This window comes from Garra rufa, chromosome 1 (genome assembly GCF_049309525.1).
Source record: "Garra rufa chromosome 1, GarRuf1.0, whole genome shotgun sequence".
Taxonomy (NCBI): domain Eukaryota; kingdom Metazoa; phylum Chordata; class Actinopteri; order Cypriniformes; family Cyprinidae; genus Garra; species Garra rufa.
This window is the reverse complement of record NC_133361.1, coordinates 45,040,591-45,059,404: the sequence shown is the minus strand read 5'-3', so window position 1 is coordinate 45,059,404 and position 18,814 is coordinate 45,040,591. Positions and strand designations below refer to the sequence as shown.

General features: G+C 33.2%; 2 protein-coding genes across 4 annotated transcripts; both read right to left on the bottom strand.

Moving 5' to 3' along the window:
* Positions 1–1,425: 1,425 nt before the first annotated feature.
* ypel3 (yippee-like 3) lies at positions 1,426–5,509 on the bottom strand. 2 transcript variants are annotated; one of them, XM_073833248.1, is made up of 5 exons: positions 5,170–5,509; positions 3,836–3,954; positions 3,714–3,757; positions 3,520–3,628; positions 1,426–2,463 (listed from the first exon to the last, which is right to left on the bottom strand). In XM_073833248.1, exons 2-5 carry the CDS (start codon positions 3,950–3,952, stop codon positions 2,374–2,376), a joined length of 360 nt encoding a protein of 119 aa, XP_073689349.1. In that variant the 5' UTR covers positions 3,953–3,954; positions 5,170–5,509; the 3' UTR covers positions 1,426–2,373. The 2 variants fall into 2 exon arrangements, with proteins under 2 accessions (XP_073689349.1, XP_073689350.1); XM_073833249.1 differs by lacking the exon at positions 5,170–5,509 and adding an exon at positions 4,305–4,318.
* A 538-nt stretch (positions 5,510–6,047) lies between these two features.
* Positions 6,048–15,675, bottom strand: gdpd3a (glycerophosphodiester phosphodiesterase domain containing 3a). Of its 2 annotated transcripts, none has more exons than XM_073833247.1 (11): positions 15,085–15,675; positions 11,388–11,546; positions 10,897–10,939; positions 9,303–9,438; positions 8,713–8,758; positions 8,507–8,625; positions 8,269–8,358; positions 7,999–8,132; positions 7,858–7,917; positions 7,716–7,767; positions 6,048–6,376 (listed from the first exon to the last, which is right to left on the bottom strand). In XM_073833247.1, exons 2-11 carry the CDS (start codon positions 11,524–11,526, stop codon positions 6,248–6,250), a joined length of 948 nt encoding a protein of 315 aa, XP_073689348.1. In that variant the 5' UTR covers positions 11,527–11,546; positions 15,085–15,675; the 3' UTR covers positions 6,048–6,247. The 2 variants fall into 2 exon arrangements, with proteins under 2 accessions (XP_073689348.1, XP_073689347.1); XM_073833246.1 differs by having other exon boundaries at positions 11,388–11,584; positions 15,085–15,673.
* Positions 15,676–18,814: the final 3,139 nt, after the last annotated feature.

The window sequence follows — 18,814 nt, the reverse complement described above, 5'->3', positions numbered from 1 at the left end:
TTCCTTTTTTTCTCCATTTTCTGTGTTTCTAGGATATTTGTTAACAAGCCTTCATAAATAGACCAGCCAGCATCAGACATTGATAAAAGCTGAGCCGTGTTACCCTCGTTAAGACCACACTGAGTTGTAACGTTGCAATTTCTACTTCATTAAGGACAGTCCCTTGAGATAGGCCATCTTGTTTTCAATGGGGTCCATATGGGAGTGAAAGTACAAAATATGCCAGCTAGGATATTAATATGAGCAAATAAGACACTAATCATTATTTAAACAGGGTGTAATGAGCTTAAGTTTTCACATATTTTAGATTCTAATGTTAGGCTATAACCCCTACAGCTTACTATTCATTTTCCAGATATTTTCTTGAATGTGAAATATTATTTACAATTACAGTCTGCATAAGATTAGAGTGTATAATTATGTTTATTGATTTGAGGGTACACCCTTTGCTCATTATCACCAAAAGTTCATTTTCATCAAACTTAAGATCAACCAATCACGGCTTTTGAAATGATGACTCATACCTAGCAACCGGGTCAACCACACCTCCTCACTAAGATAGGATTTTCCATCCATTCCTTGCTCAGAGTTCACTGTAAATGTTCTGGAATCACTTCTAAGCTAAAACTCCTGGCAAGGAATTTTTAGGTTAAGTTAGGAGCTCTCTGAGAGGATTCTCAGAATCTTTAGGGATACGGGCCCTGAAGTTACAGAAGATACTTACATGTTTCCTAAAAGACAAAATAAGTTAAGTTTACCCTGATCGTCAAATTCTTCTTAATGCATCGTATTTCCTTCTGGAGTATCTGTGAGCACTTGAAACTTCTGTAATAGTTGCATATCCCTCAGTTGTCCTCAGTGTGAAAGGGTTGACCTCAAAATCATAGTCATTGTTGGAAAGGGTTCAAATAAACAAAATACTGGAAAATCACAGAATTTGTGGGACCTGAAGGATTTTTCTAAAGAACAGTGGACAGTTTAACTGTTCAGAACAAACACTCATAACCTTTAAACACAGTATTAAGAATCAAGTGTATGTAAACTTTTGAACAGGGTCTTTTTTTTTTAATAAATTTAATTATTATTTTCTCTTGTGGACTATATGTAAACACCCTTTATGTGAAATATCTTAATCATATTAATTAAAAAAAAAAAACATGCATTTGTATGATCCCACTTATTTTGGTAAAATAATTAACATTTTGCAGATTCTGCAAGGTGTACGACTTACGCGTAAAAGTTCTATTATATAAGTCCATCATACTTAAGATTTGTGCATTAAAATGTCCATGTATCACTTCCATGTTTATTTTTGTCCATTGTATTTAGTTTATAATGCATCATTCTGACATTAAAGAATATTAGAAACTACACAACTTAAAAAAAAAACAAACAAACACAACAACAGTTTTCATTTACCCCATACTTTAATGTAAAGAATTCAGGTTAATGTAATACACTTTAATAGTTTAGCATTCAAAGAAATAATTTGCTACACAATCATAAACACATTTACATGACTGCTCTAACATAATCAGATCAACATCTCTGTACATGCTGCTCAATGTTAGACTACACTTAGAACATTTCTCATAGACAATGCAAGAAACAAGACAAACATAAAATTAATATCCCAGTTACACCTTATAAGCTGTAATTGAAGTGTCTTAAGAATGTCAGTCAACTGTGGACAACTGTATAGCAACAAGCCTGCTGTTCACTCACACACAAACATATGAGCAGATGTTCATCTGTTGGGATTCCTCAGTGACTTGGTAAAGTAAAAGATGAATTCAACCAAAAAAACAGAATTTGGAGGCATGAATCATCCTTTATGCAAACTCTCTCATATACACACATATTGCACATGATCCACTCTAAGCCACACACACACAAACAGTAAAAGAATTTCACTCACACTACCTCGTTCACAAATACCTCGTTCTTTAAAGTAAAAATTAACTGAATAAAAACACATCTGATCTTGGCATTCTGATCATACATTGTCCAAACCTCATGAATTGCACTTAATTGGGAGAATTTGAGGGCTTATGTCAAAATCCCAACAAAAATCACAAATTCTTTGAAACTGGATTTAAGTGGTTGTCTGGTTGATAATTTTAGCACAGTTTCTTACACACAAACATACCACCAAGTACATATAAAAGAGACAAACGCACAAATCAATCACCCAAGACCCCCCCCCCCCCCCCCTAAAAAAACTGGTGCATTGGGATACAAGTGTGAAAAAGGTGCTCACAATAATAAATGTAGATCATAGATGGATATACATATATAAAAGAAAGCATATCTCATGACGTTCTTGGAGAAGCTGCAAGCGGTGACAGCAAGTTAAAGCAAAGGCTGACGGCCTCAGTCCCAGCCATTATCCTTAATCATGTGAGATAATTCAATAATAAACTTCCCCTCCTTATACTTCTGACTTAACTCAAATGCCTGCTCCTGTAAAGGAAAGAAGAAAAAAAAAAGGAATTGTGATCAGACTGTAGGATAATAATGTAAACAAAGCCATTTTTGTAGGGATGTAACGATATTATCAATATCATGGCATCGCAACAGCAAAACTCTCTCGATATTATCATGGTCACATGACGATATGAAACGATAGGTCTTCGAGCAAAAAGTGTAGATTTCTAAAATATTCTAACATAAAATGTCTTTAAAGTTGTGTTTTGGGCCATTATGCTTTGGCACAGTATCTGTCGAACGAACTAAAACTGAAAGCAAAATATGGCTTAATCCCTTCAGCAAGTCGCTCAGGTGATCAGCTCGTGATTCTGTGTTTTTTGCGCCTCAGAACGGCTCAGTTCACAATAAATGCAGTGAACTCATTTATTGCTTGTGATGAGAGTTTAGCATGCATTTGGAAACACAATGGCCACCAGTTATGCTTTATTTTCGTGGCAGATGATTACAGAATTTCACTAGATTTGTAGTGAGACACATTTTTGTAAGCCTGTTTTCACTGAAGCTGGAGTTTTCCATCAAATTAAAATCTTAAAAGTGCAGTATGAGTTGCTGTCAGTTAGCGGTTTAATGGGTAACATTACTGCAGTCCAAATTCAAAATATCTCTTTCAAGTGTAGAGATTAGGAAAGAAGTATTGCTTTTCCCTAATGTAGTGTAAAGCAAAAATAATATACCTATGAAATATTCATTTTCATTTATTTTACAGTTTAATTTTTACAATATATGGCTATTACCTTCATAGGAATAACAATAATATAAAATTTTGGCTTCTAAAACACCAGTTAGACTGAGACAGTATACCACAAATAAAAAGAGGGTTGAGTCCACTATAAAGTTCAGGTACAAGTTAATTCACTGACTTTTTTTTTTTTGTTAAGAACATGGGCTGGAGCTCTTAATTTTGGACTCTCAAAGTGCATTAGATAGAAGAATTGATATAGTTACATCCCTACATTTTAGCAAAAAAAAAAAAAAAAAAAAAAAAAAAAAAAAAAAAAAAGTCAGTCATACTACAGGATAGATACATACATATTTCCAGCCCAGTGTGGTGTGGCAATTCTCGCAGTAAATATCAGCCACAGCATGGAGACCGGTCAGCAGCAGCCTTTCTTCTGCTTGGCCACAACCCACATTTACCCTGAAATCACAAAATGACAGTTAAACTATTTCTTCCATCACAGTGTGAATCAAGCTCTGCTATTTTTTCCAGAAGTGATACTCACACAGAATTGAACAGGTAGGCACGTCCTTGACTGCCTTGAAACGACTGAAAATAGACAGACACGTGAGTCTTGAATGCAAACAGCATCACAATTCACAAATCTAGCTGTAAAGGAACTCTCACCTTAGAAATTAGGTCATCATGGTTGGCCAGGTGTGCACGGCAGTGGACGCAGCTGTAGCGCCGGTGACAAGAGTCCAGGTAGGCCTGGAAAGTTTTGGCCTTGGTCTGCTTCACCATGTCTTTGAAAAACACAAACAAAAACCGTGTCAGATCATATCTGCAAGGACAACATGGCTTCTCATGTCTAAATATGACCATGAAAACTTGAGGGAAAGGCTACAAAGCAGGTTTGACAGCCAAAACAGCTCCTAGCGGGGTTGCCAAATGCGTAGTTAGAAAGCATGGCATTGACATCATCAGCTATTAATGTTGCGATTTTCAAGGCAGACCAAATGCTATGAGATTTTATGCATGCTGGACGTGACATTTATGGCAGTCTTTTCAATTGTGCATTTGAAAAGCGTTTTAATGTCGCTGTATCCTGTTTCAGAGATATAGCAGGGAAAAAGGAAACATCCACATGACCTACTTTGCTTGGCTGCCCACACTGTAGTTACCCCATATATGGCATGCCAAGCATGAGGGTAAACAGAGGTGAGAGGTAATGAATAACTATGGCATGCTGTAATAAATAACAGCTTTACTGGGTTATTACATTTTTGAAAAGTTACTAATTTTGCGCAGACGTGCTCACGATTCTAGTTTCGGTTCATATGGACTACAATGTTACAACACAGACCACAATGCAGCTGGAAAATCGTGAATGAATCGTTCATAGGAGTCGGATGCTCATATGATTCGCTGAACAGAACCGATTCGTAATGGATACCCGGATAATCTGGAGTAGTGAGGATTTGACTGATAGAGCAAAATAAATAGCAGAATAGCAAATAATGTTACAAATCTTACGGTAAACTAGTTTGCTTCACTGTATGTTAATTTTAATCAACAAATAAGCGTGATAGCATTGTATTATTTAAATGTAAAATTGAATTACTATTTTATAATAACTAAACTAAGGCGAGACACGCGAAAATGCGATAATAACATTCTATGTATGCCAAGTAACTAAACAAAAAAAAAACTTTGGGATGTCAAAGGCCAGGGTAATAATGTCACAGCTTAAAATAACCGCCAAATCGTTTTCTGAAATGAACTGCTCGAAAGAACCGATTCGCGGAAATGAATCATTTAGCCTTCAATACTCAAGAATAAAGAACGCGGCTGGTTGCACGTATTTCAGTTACCTGAATTTACGTTTCGACACCGTCTACATATACAACTATCAATGTCAACATGGTATACAGGCTCTAAATTATGAATAGAGCCGTTTTACATTACAACTGCCTATAGCCTCCATTTGATATGCTACGTAACAATGAAAATAGACTCACCTAAATATAAAATATGAGTTCTTCAAGGCAAACGCTGCTCGCGGTATTGTCGCCAGAAGACAAGCGTGCTCAACTCAACGACATGAAGCCTGAGCGTTTGCTAATCGAGCGCACTCAACCAAACAAACGTGCGGCACGCTGCGCTTTTCCTGCAATTCCCTCCTTTGTGTCCCTCCTGTCGAACCGCTCTAATGACCAAAACGTCTGGTGTTAGCCGAAAGCTTCGTAATTTTCGAAATTCAATCAAGCCACCGTGCGCAATATCTCGCAACCGAATATAATGCGTAGATTTGTTTACTGTATTTAGTGAGGAAGTTTCTTATACGTCATGTGGCGCAAAACAAACCGCAGCTGACCAATCAGAACGCAGACGGAGACGTCTGGAATATAGGTCAGCCAATCAGAGGCGCTCTTCCCGTGCGTTTGAAGTCACCTGAACTTTACAGTTGCGTTAAAACGTAACAGCGAGCAAAAACAACAAAGCCCTCGTGTTCTGGTTATCTTCGTCTTATCGCTTCTTTAGAAATTGCGTTTTTGTGTCTGGTTGTCTCTGGTTGTTTGCATGACAGTTAAGTCACTGAAAAATAATTAACTATATAACAAAAGCCGTTGTGGTTCTGTATAACATCAAATGTTTTACTAAAAGACCGTTTGTTTTTGTATCTAAAGAGGTTTCAGGCTTTAATGTCTACTGGTTTCCCGTTGAGCACAGCTGATGGACTTTGCACGGCCTCTCAAAGAAGTTAGATAATGTTTGTTTGCAAACATAGGTAGGGAGGCGCTAAACTGATACCGACTGACTGAAAACCATAACAAACACACAATGAACATGGTGGGATAATAATGTAGGAAGTAAAGAAAACAGTCCACTTGTAGAATAGATATGAATTCCATTTATTTTCTATGAGTGTTCATACTGATGAAATGTCCCGTGAGAGTGCCATAAACCAAGTTTCATAAGAACACTGTGTCAGTGTTGATAAGGTAATAATGGTATTGATATAAACTTGGCAATCAGCTTTTGTGCAGGTTGTGTTTGACTAGACGAGGCTGAAGTACATTGTGTATTTGTGGTTGATCACGTGTCTTGTTTCTGTCTTCTCATATAGTTTGACAAAAGGGTGGGATAATCAGACATGACGCCTGTTGCTCCCGCAGCAAACGCAGCCTCAATATCCTGTTCATTATTACACACAAAGAGGTGAATCTAAAGAGAGAAAGAGAGAGGAAGATCATTTTGTGTTTAGTTTTGAAGCATGTATTTACACAATTCAAGACCAGTTTCTCAAGTTAATACGCCACGCTGATTCTTAAAGGAAGATGACCCAAAAATGAAAATATGCTAAACGTTTACTCACTCTCAGGTCATCCAAGATGATGTAGATGAGTTTGATTATTTTTTGTAACCAGAACAGATTTGGAGAAATTAAGCACTAGCTCACCAATGAATCCTCTGTAGTGAATGTGTGCCGTCAGAATGAGAATTCAAACAGCTGATAGAAACATCTGAGTAATCCACATGATTCCAATCCATTCATTAAAGTTTTGTGAAGCGAGAAGCTGTTTGTTTGTAAGTAACAAATGCATCATTAAGGTGATTTAGTCTCTATCCAAAATACGATTCCAAAATCCATAATAATGCTTTCTCCAGTGAAAATATCCATTCAATGTTATCCTCTCACATCGAAATCCACTGACATATTTGTTTAAAACTGTTTTCACTTGTAAACAGTTCTTGATCTGTGCATATTTCTCTTCTGATTTAGATTAGATGGCTTTTTGACTGGACAAAGAAATATTATGGATTGAAGACTCAACATCTTCTAAATGATGGATTTGTTTCTTATGATTCATAAATTGTTTAATTGATACACTGGAGTATTATGGATTACTTGTGGATTATTGTGATGTTTTTATCAGCTGTTTGGACTCTCATTCTGACGGCACCCATTCACTGCCACTGAGGATCCATTGGTGAGCAAGTGATTCTCCAGATTTGTTCTGATGATCAAACAAAATCAGCTAGATTTTGGTTAACTTGAGGGTGAATGCATTTTCAGCAAACTTCACTTCCAGAATAAAAAATTCCTGATAATTTACTCACCCCCATGTCATCCAGGATGTTCATGTCTTTCCTTCTTCAGGTGCAAAGAAATTAGGTTTTTTGGGGAAAACATTCCAGGATTTTCTCCATATAGTGGACTTAAATGGTGGCCAATGGTTTGTGGCATTTGTCGTTAAAGAGTATATAATTTAATTTAATTTTATTTATTTATTTTGTAGAAAATGACCTATTGTTTTGCTAGATAAGACTTTATTTCTTGGCTGAAGCTGCACTGAAACTGCAATTTGGACCTTCAAACCGTTGGCCACCATTAAAGTCCACTATATGGAGAAAAATCCTGGAATGTTTTCCTCAAAAACCTTCATTTCTTTTCAACTGAAGAAAGAAAGACATCTTGGGGGTAAACTATAAGGAATTTTTTATTCTGGAAGTGAACTAATCCTTTAATAACACCAAAACATGATATAGCACGGCAACAGACCTGAATTCCTCTGTCTTTGAGGTGCTCGAACATCCCTTTTCTCAGTGTTATTCTGACAGAGAAACATATAAAACACAGAAAACCATTTCAATCAAAAGGTCAAATAAAAGAATTCTCTGAAACTCCTACCAAGATAATTTACCTTTCAATTAAAAAGGTGACCAGACTGCTTCTCAGAATCCACATTTCAGGTATGTATTCTCTGTAGGAAAGGTTAGTGAACATGCATCTGTGTGAATGCCATGCACACAACATAGAATAAAACTATTTGTTATGTACAGACCTGTTAAAGATTTGTGGTAAGTAGAATTGCAAGAAACTCTCTCCGAGGGGAACAAATGGCAGAAGACCGGTGTAGTAGAGCAGAAGCAGCTTTAACCCACGCTTTACAGTGAACATGTAGGGCATGGAGGAGTTCTGCCATTGACAAAAAGAAGACAGAGCTAACAATATAAGAATAAAGAATGTGTGTGTGTGTGTGTGTGTGTGTGTGTGTGTGTGTGATTTATCATTGAAACAAAACAGGTAGAGTGGGACATGAATGCACACGCACTGTTTTGCGACATTTTTTCATGATGCTGGAGTCAACAGAGGCCCAAACTGAGAAGGCCTCTCTGTTGTATTTCTTCACAAGATCAGAAATCTGAAAAAGATAGTAACATTATTCATATTGTTTATTGATAATAAACAAAGAGGAAGGCTTAGTAAACAGACGGAATTAAAGATGGTTAAAAAATTAGGAAAAATATCAGGTTTGAAGTAAACATTGACTATGGTGATCGCTGTCTTGCCTTCTCAATCAGCATGCTGTTATTCTGCTTCACTTCAATGTTTACAGCTGTTTGTGGAAATTTGCGGAAAACGTCCTCTAATAATGCAATGTTTCTATCTGAGCCAGTGCTGAAGTGGCCTGTGCAAAAGGAATTAAAACATGTATCATTATGCATTATTAAAGATGTTAATATGTGTTTGCAATTTCACTGGTAAAAATACACACCTGCCTTAAAGGTCACATCGATTGTCTCTTTATAAGGAGGCAACTCCTGAAAAAAATAGTATGACATTTATTATTAACCAAACCCTGTGGTAAATAAATATTAGCATTCAAAAGTTTTTGGTCTGTTTTCGAAAGATGTCTTTCATGTTCAACAAGGCTACATTTATTTGATCAAAATACAGTGAAAAAATTACAACTAATAACATAACTAATATTGTTTTTTAATGACTAAAATGTAATTTATTCCTGTGATGCAAAGCTTCATTACTCCGCTTATTATTATCAAAGTTGAAAACAGCTGTGCTCCTTCATATCATCATATTTATCATCATATTCTTTGATAAAAAAAGTTCAAAAGAACTTGTGTGAAACAAAACTTTTGTAATGCATTTTTGCTGAATAAAAGTATTATTTCTCTCAAAAATAAATAAAACTGACCCCAAAGTTTTGTGTAGGACTAAACAGAAACTATAATTTAGTTCATTTTGCTTTTTTTAAATTCCTGACAGTGTAATTTGACAATTGTTGGTTCTAAAGCAGACTAGAGCTACATAGTATATCAGGAGAAAAAGATAACCTTGACCCCTGACCTCCAGGTTTAAGGAGGAGATATTGACATCTTGCCCAGTCTGCCGTAGGAGGTTCTCATCATGTGACACGACCACATGACCATCTTTAGTCAAGTGACAGTCGATCTCCAGCATCTCTGTGCCCACTTCAACAGCACTGAAAGAAAAAAAGAGACATTTTACACATTGATACTTTCATGAAAGCGGCAAGAACAGATAGGGTAGATGTTTTTCATAAATAAATGTCATGTGGTTTCTTATGTATTACTTCAAATGACTTGAAATATAATTAATGAGTGGTATGAACTATTTTAATTATACTATTACAGAGTTTTTTTGTAATTTTGAACAATTATGTCCCAGTCCTTATTCACTTTTATTAATTAAAGTGTTAGTTCACCCAAAAATTACAATTCTGTCATTAGTTACTCACCCTCATGTCGTTCCAAACCTGTAAGAGCTTCATTCAGCTTCTGAACACAAATGAAGATATTTTTAATAAAATTCAAAAGCTTTCTGACCCTGCATAGACAGCAAGAGAACTACAACATTCAAGGCCCGGAAACATAGTAAGAACATTCATTAAAATTTCATAAAATTATGGTTGAACCACTGATGTCACATGGACTATTTTAACAATGTCCTTACTATCCTTTTGGGTCTTGAACATGGTAGTTGCATTGCTGTCTATGCAGGGTCAGAAAGCTCTCGGATTTCATCAAAAATATCTAAATTTGTGTTTTGACCCGTTTGTCCTACGGGTTTGGAACGACATGAGGGTGAGTAATTTATGACAGAACTTTCATTTTGGGGGTTAATTTTAAAGAGACATATCCCCCTAAAAGGACTGTGAAAATAAAACTGTGATTAGGTGGAGTGACCATTTTATCATACAAATAAAAGGTAGGAACGTTAAAGGAGTAGTTCACTTTCCAAACAAAAATTTACAGATAATGTACTCACCCCCTTGTCATCCAAGATGTTCATGTCTTTCTTTCTTCAGTCGGAAAGAAATGGTGTTTTTTGAGGAAAACATTTCAGGATTTCTCTCCATATAATGGACTTCTATGGTGCCCCTGAGTTTGAACTTACAAAATGCAGCTTCAAAGAGCTCTGAATGATCACAGCCGAGAAAGAAAGGTCTTATCTAGTGAATCAGTTATTTTCTAAAAACATTTACAATTTATATACTTTTTAATATCCACACAGAGTACACACATAGCTAGAAAGGACAAGCATTTAAGGTTAAAATGTATATAAATTGTATTTTCTTTTTAGAAAATAACCAATCGTTTTGCTAGATAAGACCCTTCTTTCCTCGGTTGGGATAATTTAGAGCCCTTTGAAGCTGCATTTTGGAAGTTCAAACTCGGGGGCACCATAGAAGTCCATTATATGGAGAGAAATCCTGAAATGTTTTCCTCAAAAAACATAATTTCCTCACCACTGAAGAAAAAAAGACATGAACATCTTGGATGACAAGGGGGTGAGGACATTATCTGTAAATTTTTGTTCTGAAAGTGAACTTCTCCTTTAAAACAGCTGATACTGATTTTCTGTTTATGCTGAAAAGGCTCTGCAGAACTGATCTGAGACCAGCTGATGTGAGACTCACTGTGTAAAGGCCTCCATAGTGTTCTCAATCCTTTCACCACAGCCTGAGGACAGAGAGCAGGAGGTCAGAAAAATTGAACATAAAAATTCCTCAAACAGTTAAGCACTCAGTCACATATTAACTAGCTTTATATAAACATTCACACATGCTATATCTAATGCAGTTCACTGGCAGTTTTATGGAATAATCATAAGATTTCCCAACATTTATATCAGCAGATTACTAGAATACACATTTAATTTAATAACAATCTATTGTACATCAGAAAATTTATATAACGTCCAATGCTGTATGATAGGTCCTCTATCACCTAAAAAGACTTTGGCTGTGACCTGCATAGAGCAACAAGTGCAGATGATGATATAATTATGATTTAATATTAATCTTCAGCATTGCCGATTAATTGGGGTTTAATGTGTTTTTAATTTTTTAAGGCAAGAATCCCAAGCCAGAGACATGAGCTGGTTATTGAGTCAGATCAGATACTGTACCTCCCCTATGAGAGATGTGGGTGCAGTGGAAGGCTGTCCGCTTCTTCTTGTGCAGAATATGAGGGTTCTTTAGGAAGTAGAGTGATGTGAGCGCGTAGCCCCCTACTGCTGGGAGCAGGTAGTACAGGTAGCCGGCCATAGTGCCCACTACAAGGGGCTCTGAGAGCAGCAGGTGAATGCAGAGACAGAAATCGGATCTTTGAGGGAGAGATTGAATTTTAATATTGTGTAATATTTTCTTTTTATTATATATACATATCAAAGGAAAGGTGTAATGATACATGTTAATTTTGAATGTTATATTATGTATTATAAAACGGTTAGTTCCATTCCTTAATTCTGATTGGTCAGCAATCATGATACGGCACTGCTATGACCGCTTCACTCAACGGTTTTGTGTATCATTGAACCCCCTTAGCAACCACCCTTAGCAACGTAAACACAGCTGCAGCAGTTAGGGACTACTTTTTACAGCGGAAGGCAGTTAATGATTTTACTTTATGAAAACGTACAACTTAATATATATAAATTAATATATATTTTTGATTTTAATATTTTTATTATGTGGTAACCGCTCTCGCCTCGTGCTTAACAACGCCCTTCAGCCGTGATTTATTCATGATACAGCACGGCCTCTCGTACCTTATTGCTTAAATATAGCATAAAAATTTAATATCTATCTATCTATCTATCTATCTATCTATCTATCTATCTATCTATCTATCTATCTATCTATCTATCTATCTATCTATCTATCTATCTAGATAAAAACACAAACACAAATAAAGTAAATAAAACAAAGATTATTAGAGTACGTTTTACAAAAAATATACTATTTCATTCTTTCTGCTTAAAAAACATCATGCTTAATTCAATGTGTTTCTTGACATTTCTTTATTTGTATTTTGTAAAAAAAGAATAATATAATAATAAAGTAAATAAAAAATATATATTTTACAAAAATATACAATTTTCTACTTTAACATTTGACATTTCTTTATTCTTTATTTTTGTAATAAATAAACAAATAAATAAAGTAAATAAAATAAAGATTATTTGAGTATGTTTTACATAAACGTTCAAAAAATCAATATGTTTATTGACATTTCTTTATTTCTATTTCAGTATAAAATAAGTAAAAAATAAACAAAACAAAATAAAAATTATTGGAGTATGTTTTACAAAAAATAAATTTCATGTTTAATTTAGTGATATTTCTGACGTTTCTTTATTTGTATTTTTGTAAAAAAATTATTAAAAATAAAGTAAATAAAATAAAATAAAGATGTTTTACAAAAAATAAATTTCATGTTTAATTCAGTGATATTTTTGACATTTCTTTATTTGTATTTTTGTAAAAAATAAATATATTTTTTTTACATTTTTATAAGTTTTACAAAAATATATATTTCAATGTTTCTACTTCAAAATGTCATATTCATTCAATGTATTTATTTGTATTTCTGTAAAAATAAATAAAGTAAAATAAAGATTATTGGAGAATGTTTTACAAAAAATAAACTATTTTAGTTTTTCTACTTCAAAATTTCATGTTTAATTCAGTGTTCTTCTTGATGTTTCTTTATTTGTATTTATTTGTATAAAAATAATAAAATAAAGACTATTGGAGTAATTTTTACAAAAATATAAATGTTAATATAACATAAAATTTAAATAAAATGTAATGCTTAATTCAGTGTTTCTTGGCCTTTAGTTTTTGTATTTTTGTAAAAAAAAAAGCAAATAAAATAATATAAAGATTATTAGAGTATTTTTATAAACATACTATGTCAGTCTTTCTACTTCAAAATTTCATGTGTTTCGTTATTTGTGTTTCTGTAAAAATAAATAAAGTAAAATAAAGATGATTGGAGTATGTTTTATAAAAAAATTACTATTTCAGTCTTTTTACTTCAAAATTTCATATTTAATTCAGTTTTCGTCGTGATGTTTCTTTATTTGTATTTTTGTAAAAAAAGAAATAGAAAAAAGTAAATAAAATAAAGATTACTGGAATATGTTTTACAAAAATATACTGTTTCAGTCTTTTTCCTTCAAAATGTTGTTTAATTCAGTGTGTTTCTTGACGTTTCTTTTGTATTTTTGTAAAAAATACAATTAAATAAATTAAAATAAAGTAAATATAATATAAAGATTATTAGTGTAATCTTTTTTAATAAACATACTATTTCAGTCCTTTTTTTACTATTTAAGTCTTTCAGCCTTCAACAAATTTAACATTTAATTAAATTTATTTCTTTATTTGTGTTTCTGGTAATATAAATAAATAAAGTAAATAAAATAAAGATCACCAGAGTATGTCTTTATACTTTAAAATTTCATGTTTAATTCAGTGTACTTGTTTTGTAAAAAAAAAAAAGTAAATAAAATAATGATTATTAAAGTAGTTTACAAAAATATACTATTTCAGTCTTTCTACCTCAAATTTCACATTTAATTAAATGCGTTTCTTTATGTGTGTTTCTATAAAAATAAATAAACAAAGTAAATAAAATAAAGATTATTGGAGTATGTTTTATAAAAATATTCCATTCCAGTCTTTCTACTTCATGTTTAATTCAATGTGTTTCTTGACTTTCCTTATTTCTATTTTTGGAAAATAAATAAATAAATAAATAAAATTTATTGGAGTATGTTTTACAAAGATATACTGTTTCAGTATTATCTTTAAAATTTATTGTTTAATTCATTGTTTGTTGATGTTTCTTTTTTGTATTTTTATAAAAAATAAATAAATAAATAAGGTAAATAAAATGCTATAAAGATTATTGGAGTATTTTTTATAAACATACACTGTAAAAAAGTTTTCATCAATTTCAACTTAAAAACTTAAGTTTGGCAGCTGCCTTAAAACTTTAAGCTAAACCAACTTAATTCATTTAAACGCACAAGTTAAATCAACTCATTTTTATTGTAATAAGTTAAAATTACTTGTAGTTTTAAGCTGATTTAACTTAAAAACTGAAGGCAGCTGCTGAACTTAGATTTTTAAGTTGAATCTGGTGAAAACTTTTTACAGTGTACTATTTCAGTCTTTCTACTTCAAAATTTCACATTTTATTAAATGTGTTTGTGTTTCTGTAAAAATAAATATATAAAGTAAATAAAACAAAGATTATCAGAGTATGATTTATAAAAATATACTATTTCAGTCTTTCTACTTCAAAATGTCATGTTTAATTCAATGTGTTTCTTGATGTTTATTTGTATTTTTGTAAAAAATAAAGTAAATAAAATAAAGATTATTAGAGTATTTTACTAAAATATAATATTTCAGTCTTTCCACTTCAAAATGTCATGTTTAATTCAATGTGTTTCTGTAAAAATAAACAAAGTAAATAAAATAAAGATTATCTGAGTTTGTTTTATAAAAATATACTATTTCAGTCTTTCTGCTTCAAAATTCTGTTTAATTCAATGTGTTTCTTGACGTTTCTTTATTTGCTTTTTTGTAAAAAATAGTAAATGTAATAAAGATTATTGGAGTATTTTACAAAAATACACTATTTCAGTCTTTCTACTTCAAAATGTCTTATTTCAATGTTACTTGATGTTTCTTTATTTGTATTTTGGTAAAAATAAAAAGCGTATCTATCTATCTATGCACATACACATAAAAATATATATAGATCTAATAATAATTATCTAATAACAATAAACACCAAAAACAACTTACCAGTACTTCTATGTGTGAGATATCCTGGAGTATCAGCAGAGCAACTTCGCCAAGCACCTGTCTTCAGTGCTGATGTCAGTATGATTTCCCTTATCTTTTCCCTCACCTTGTGTCTCTCACTTCTCTAGTTTACTCTCAGCCACTCCCTTTTCTTCCCTCACATTACCTCGCAAGAAAGGTTGACTAATGAGCAAAGCAAAACAAGACAGCAATGTAAAGCTTCCTCCTTTTCCTTCATTCCTACTAATATCAATACAGCCACACAAGAGCAAGACCTAAATAATGAAAGCTTTCTCTCTCTGTGTGCGTTCTCACTTATCAATCATTGGTAGTTGCGCTCTTTAGAACTCCACATTCCCCCTCCTTTTTGGTGAACGTCAATGAATGTTTTGGAATGCAGTTTGCTCAAGTTTTTGAATGCATGTGGGTAAGTGCAGGTCTGAGGTTTTCTGAGGCCTCTGGATGCCATGAAGTGAACATGTAGTATACATATTCTCACTAGTGCAAATTAGGCAAGATACCAGCAGAATCGGATTGACAGCACAAGGGGCTTTTGTTGTTTCTGTGTCATTGCAACAGTTGCTAGTAGGACACGAGTTGATGTTTGTCCAGTATTAATGTTTTCACACATTTCAGTGCTTAACCAAAGGCTTACGGTGGGATAAACGCGAAGTCACAGTAATGCACACACAATCAGTGTACACACTGTTAGTTCAGCCCGTCAGCAGAACATTTCTGTTTTCTATTGTTCTGGTTTTGTATAGAATTGCTGAGTGAACAAACAAAGGGAGGCAGAGCCAGATGAGAAGTGAGGCTGAGAGGGATACTAATTATCCATACCCAATTTGTGCAGTCTTAGCCAGTTGGTTTCATCAAAAGCTTTGATTCACCTCAGTTTCACGTAACAAAAATTGCAGTGAATCAATGTAATAATTACAGAATTTTAGTCACTTTTTTCGTTCGAAAGAGCCGTATTAAACAAGAATGCAAGCACACCCACAACCTAAAGTGTTTGAGCTGTCTTCATAAGCAGAATGCCTCACAGCAGAATTCTCAACCCATGCTGAAACATGTTGGCGAAGCAGAGGAGTGGTCCAACTGGACAGGCAACTTGGCTGATTTAAGAGAGAAAAGGTAAAGGAGCTCCTAGAAAACAAGGAGCGGAATTTGGAGGGAAATATAAGTCTGTTTATTAGCCATAAAATTATTAAACATTAACTTAGTTAATATTTACCTTTGCTCTGCTGAAACTTGCACATCCATGCTTTACTTTTTTCATGGCTAGAGGAAAATGAAGTGGATTTTTATTGCACCCGTGCCACTCCCTTCACATGAAACCACACATCAAACTACAACAGGGGATATGACTAAAGGGAAAGATTACTGTGGCTGTCAGATTGAAACTTTTTCACAATACACAGGCATTACGACGGAAACAAAGAGATAATTATCTATCAAACAGATTATTCGTTATATAAAAGAAAGGATAATGATTATTTATAATTAAAGTGCCACTTAAAAAAAACACGCGCAAATAAAAATCAAATTACTTTTATTATAAGTGCACACAGAGCAGCCGTTTAAAAATTAGGTTTTAAACTATACATAATATCTAAAATACCTGTAATGCTTTTTTTTATTAATTTAATTAATTTAAAGTTTATACAAAAAGATAAATGTAAAAAAAAAATCAATATGGTAATATATAGGACTAATATAATTATTGGTGGTAAATGATAGATGTAATATATTTTTGTGTTTGTTGAAAATTTCGATATTTCTTATATGAAATGAACTAGAGAAATTGAATAAATAAAAATAAGTAATATTTTTTTACCCAAATGCTGGGTTCAGTTTGCTAGGTCATTTTATTGGGTTGTTTTTTTTATATTCTACCCAGGTGCTGGGTAGTTTTTCCTGCACTCAAAAAAAATAAATATATAAATTTGGGTTATTATTATTATTTTTTAACCCAAATGCTGGGTTCAGCTTGTATAGGGTTGTTAATAATATTTTTTTACCCAGGTGCTGGGTAGTTTTTCTGCAATTAAGCTGCTGGGTCTTTTTTAATGGGTTATTAAATATTGAGTTGTTTTTTTCTACTCAAATGCTGGGTTGAGCCTGTTTCTGATGGAACAACCCAGCTGCTGAGTAACAGTCACAGTGCGAGCCTTTGGTTTGGTGCACTTCTTCAGCGAAATAAAGGCTTGTATACATTTTATTTAATTTCTAAAGTCTTCACTGTGCTGTGAATTATCTTATTTTACGCAAGGCAACATACAAGGATGAGATGCCAGCTGCGTCACCTGCGGTTGTTCATTTTGCATAATGGAAATGCCTTTTGCCGTGCATAATTTAATTTAATTATATTCTCTAATCTCAGTACTGTTTATGAGCAGATAATGGAGTCAGTCATGGCATCTGAGATTTGTAGTTCCCCCGATGAACAGTAGCCCATCACCGGCTCAGATTTCGGCGATACCAGCACGAGAATTAACATTATTTCGGTGATTACAGAACAGTTGAATACACTTAATTTAAAATGCTACTTTTAAATGTTAATTTTTTTTTTTTTTTTGATTATTGCTGTCTCCTCTATAATTCTGTGTGTGGTTTTTAATTTTCAACTTATTTTAAGCAAGCGATATAATAATTTTTAAACAATAGTTGACTTAAATAAAATAACCCATCATGTGTTCTGTCCAATATTTACCCAGCACTGGGTTGCCAAGTAACCCAAGTTGGGTTGTTTTTAACCCAGCTTTTTAAGTGTAAAATAATTAAATGATGAACATTTTTAAACGCTTATTAATGAATGTTTACTTTTTGCTTATTACTGACGCCTGTAGTAATTATGTGTCTGATTTTTAATTTACCTATTTTGAGCTCATTTTAAGCCAGCCATGTCTACCTTATTTTTCCCGTAAGTGTGGGCGAGGACATTTGCAAATTTTATGGGCCTGGCTTTCAGTCTCACCCACGTCCAGCCATTTTTAGCTGTACAAAACAGCTCGTTTTTCTGCTTGATATTACAATGGGTGTGACTCACCATATTATTTTAATGTATTATCTTAATTACAGTTGAGGTCAAAAGTTTACATCCCTTTCAGAATCTGCAAAATGCTAATTATTTTACCAAAACAAGAGGGATCATACTAAATGCATGTTATTCTTTATTTAGTACTGACAAGATATTTTACATTAAAGATGTTTACACCCACGAGAGAAAATAGAAATTACATTTATAAAAATGACCTGTTACCTAAATGATACTGTTTTTTTGTTTAGTGATAGTTGTTCATGAGTCCCTTGTTTGTCCTGAACAGTTAAACTGCCTGCTGTTCTTCAGAAAAATCTTTTAGATCACAAATTCTTTGGTTTTCCAGCATTATTATTATTTTTTTTGTATTTGAATCCTTTCCAACAACGACTTTGTGATTTTGAGATCCATCTTTTTACACTGAGAACAACTGAGGGACTCATATGCAACTATTACAGAAGGTTCAAACACTCACTGATGAGCCAGAAGGAAAACAATGTATTAAGAGCAGAATGAAGATGTGTAAATTTTTCTTACTTTGCCTTAATATCATACTTTTTAGTACTGCCATTCAGAATCTACAGAAGATACTGACATGTTTCCCAGAAGACAAAATAAGTGAAAATTACACTAATCTTCAAATTCAAAAGTTTTTACCCCCGGCTCTTAACGCATGTTTTTTTCTTTCTG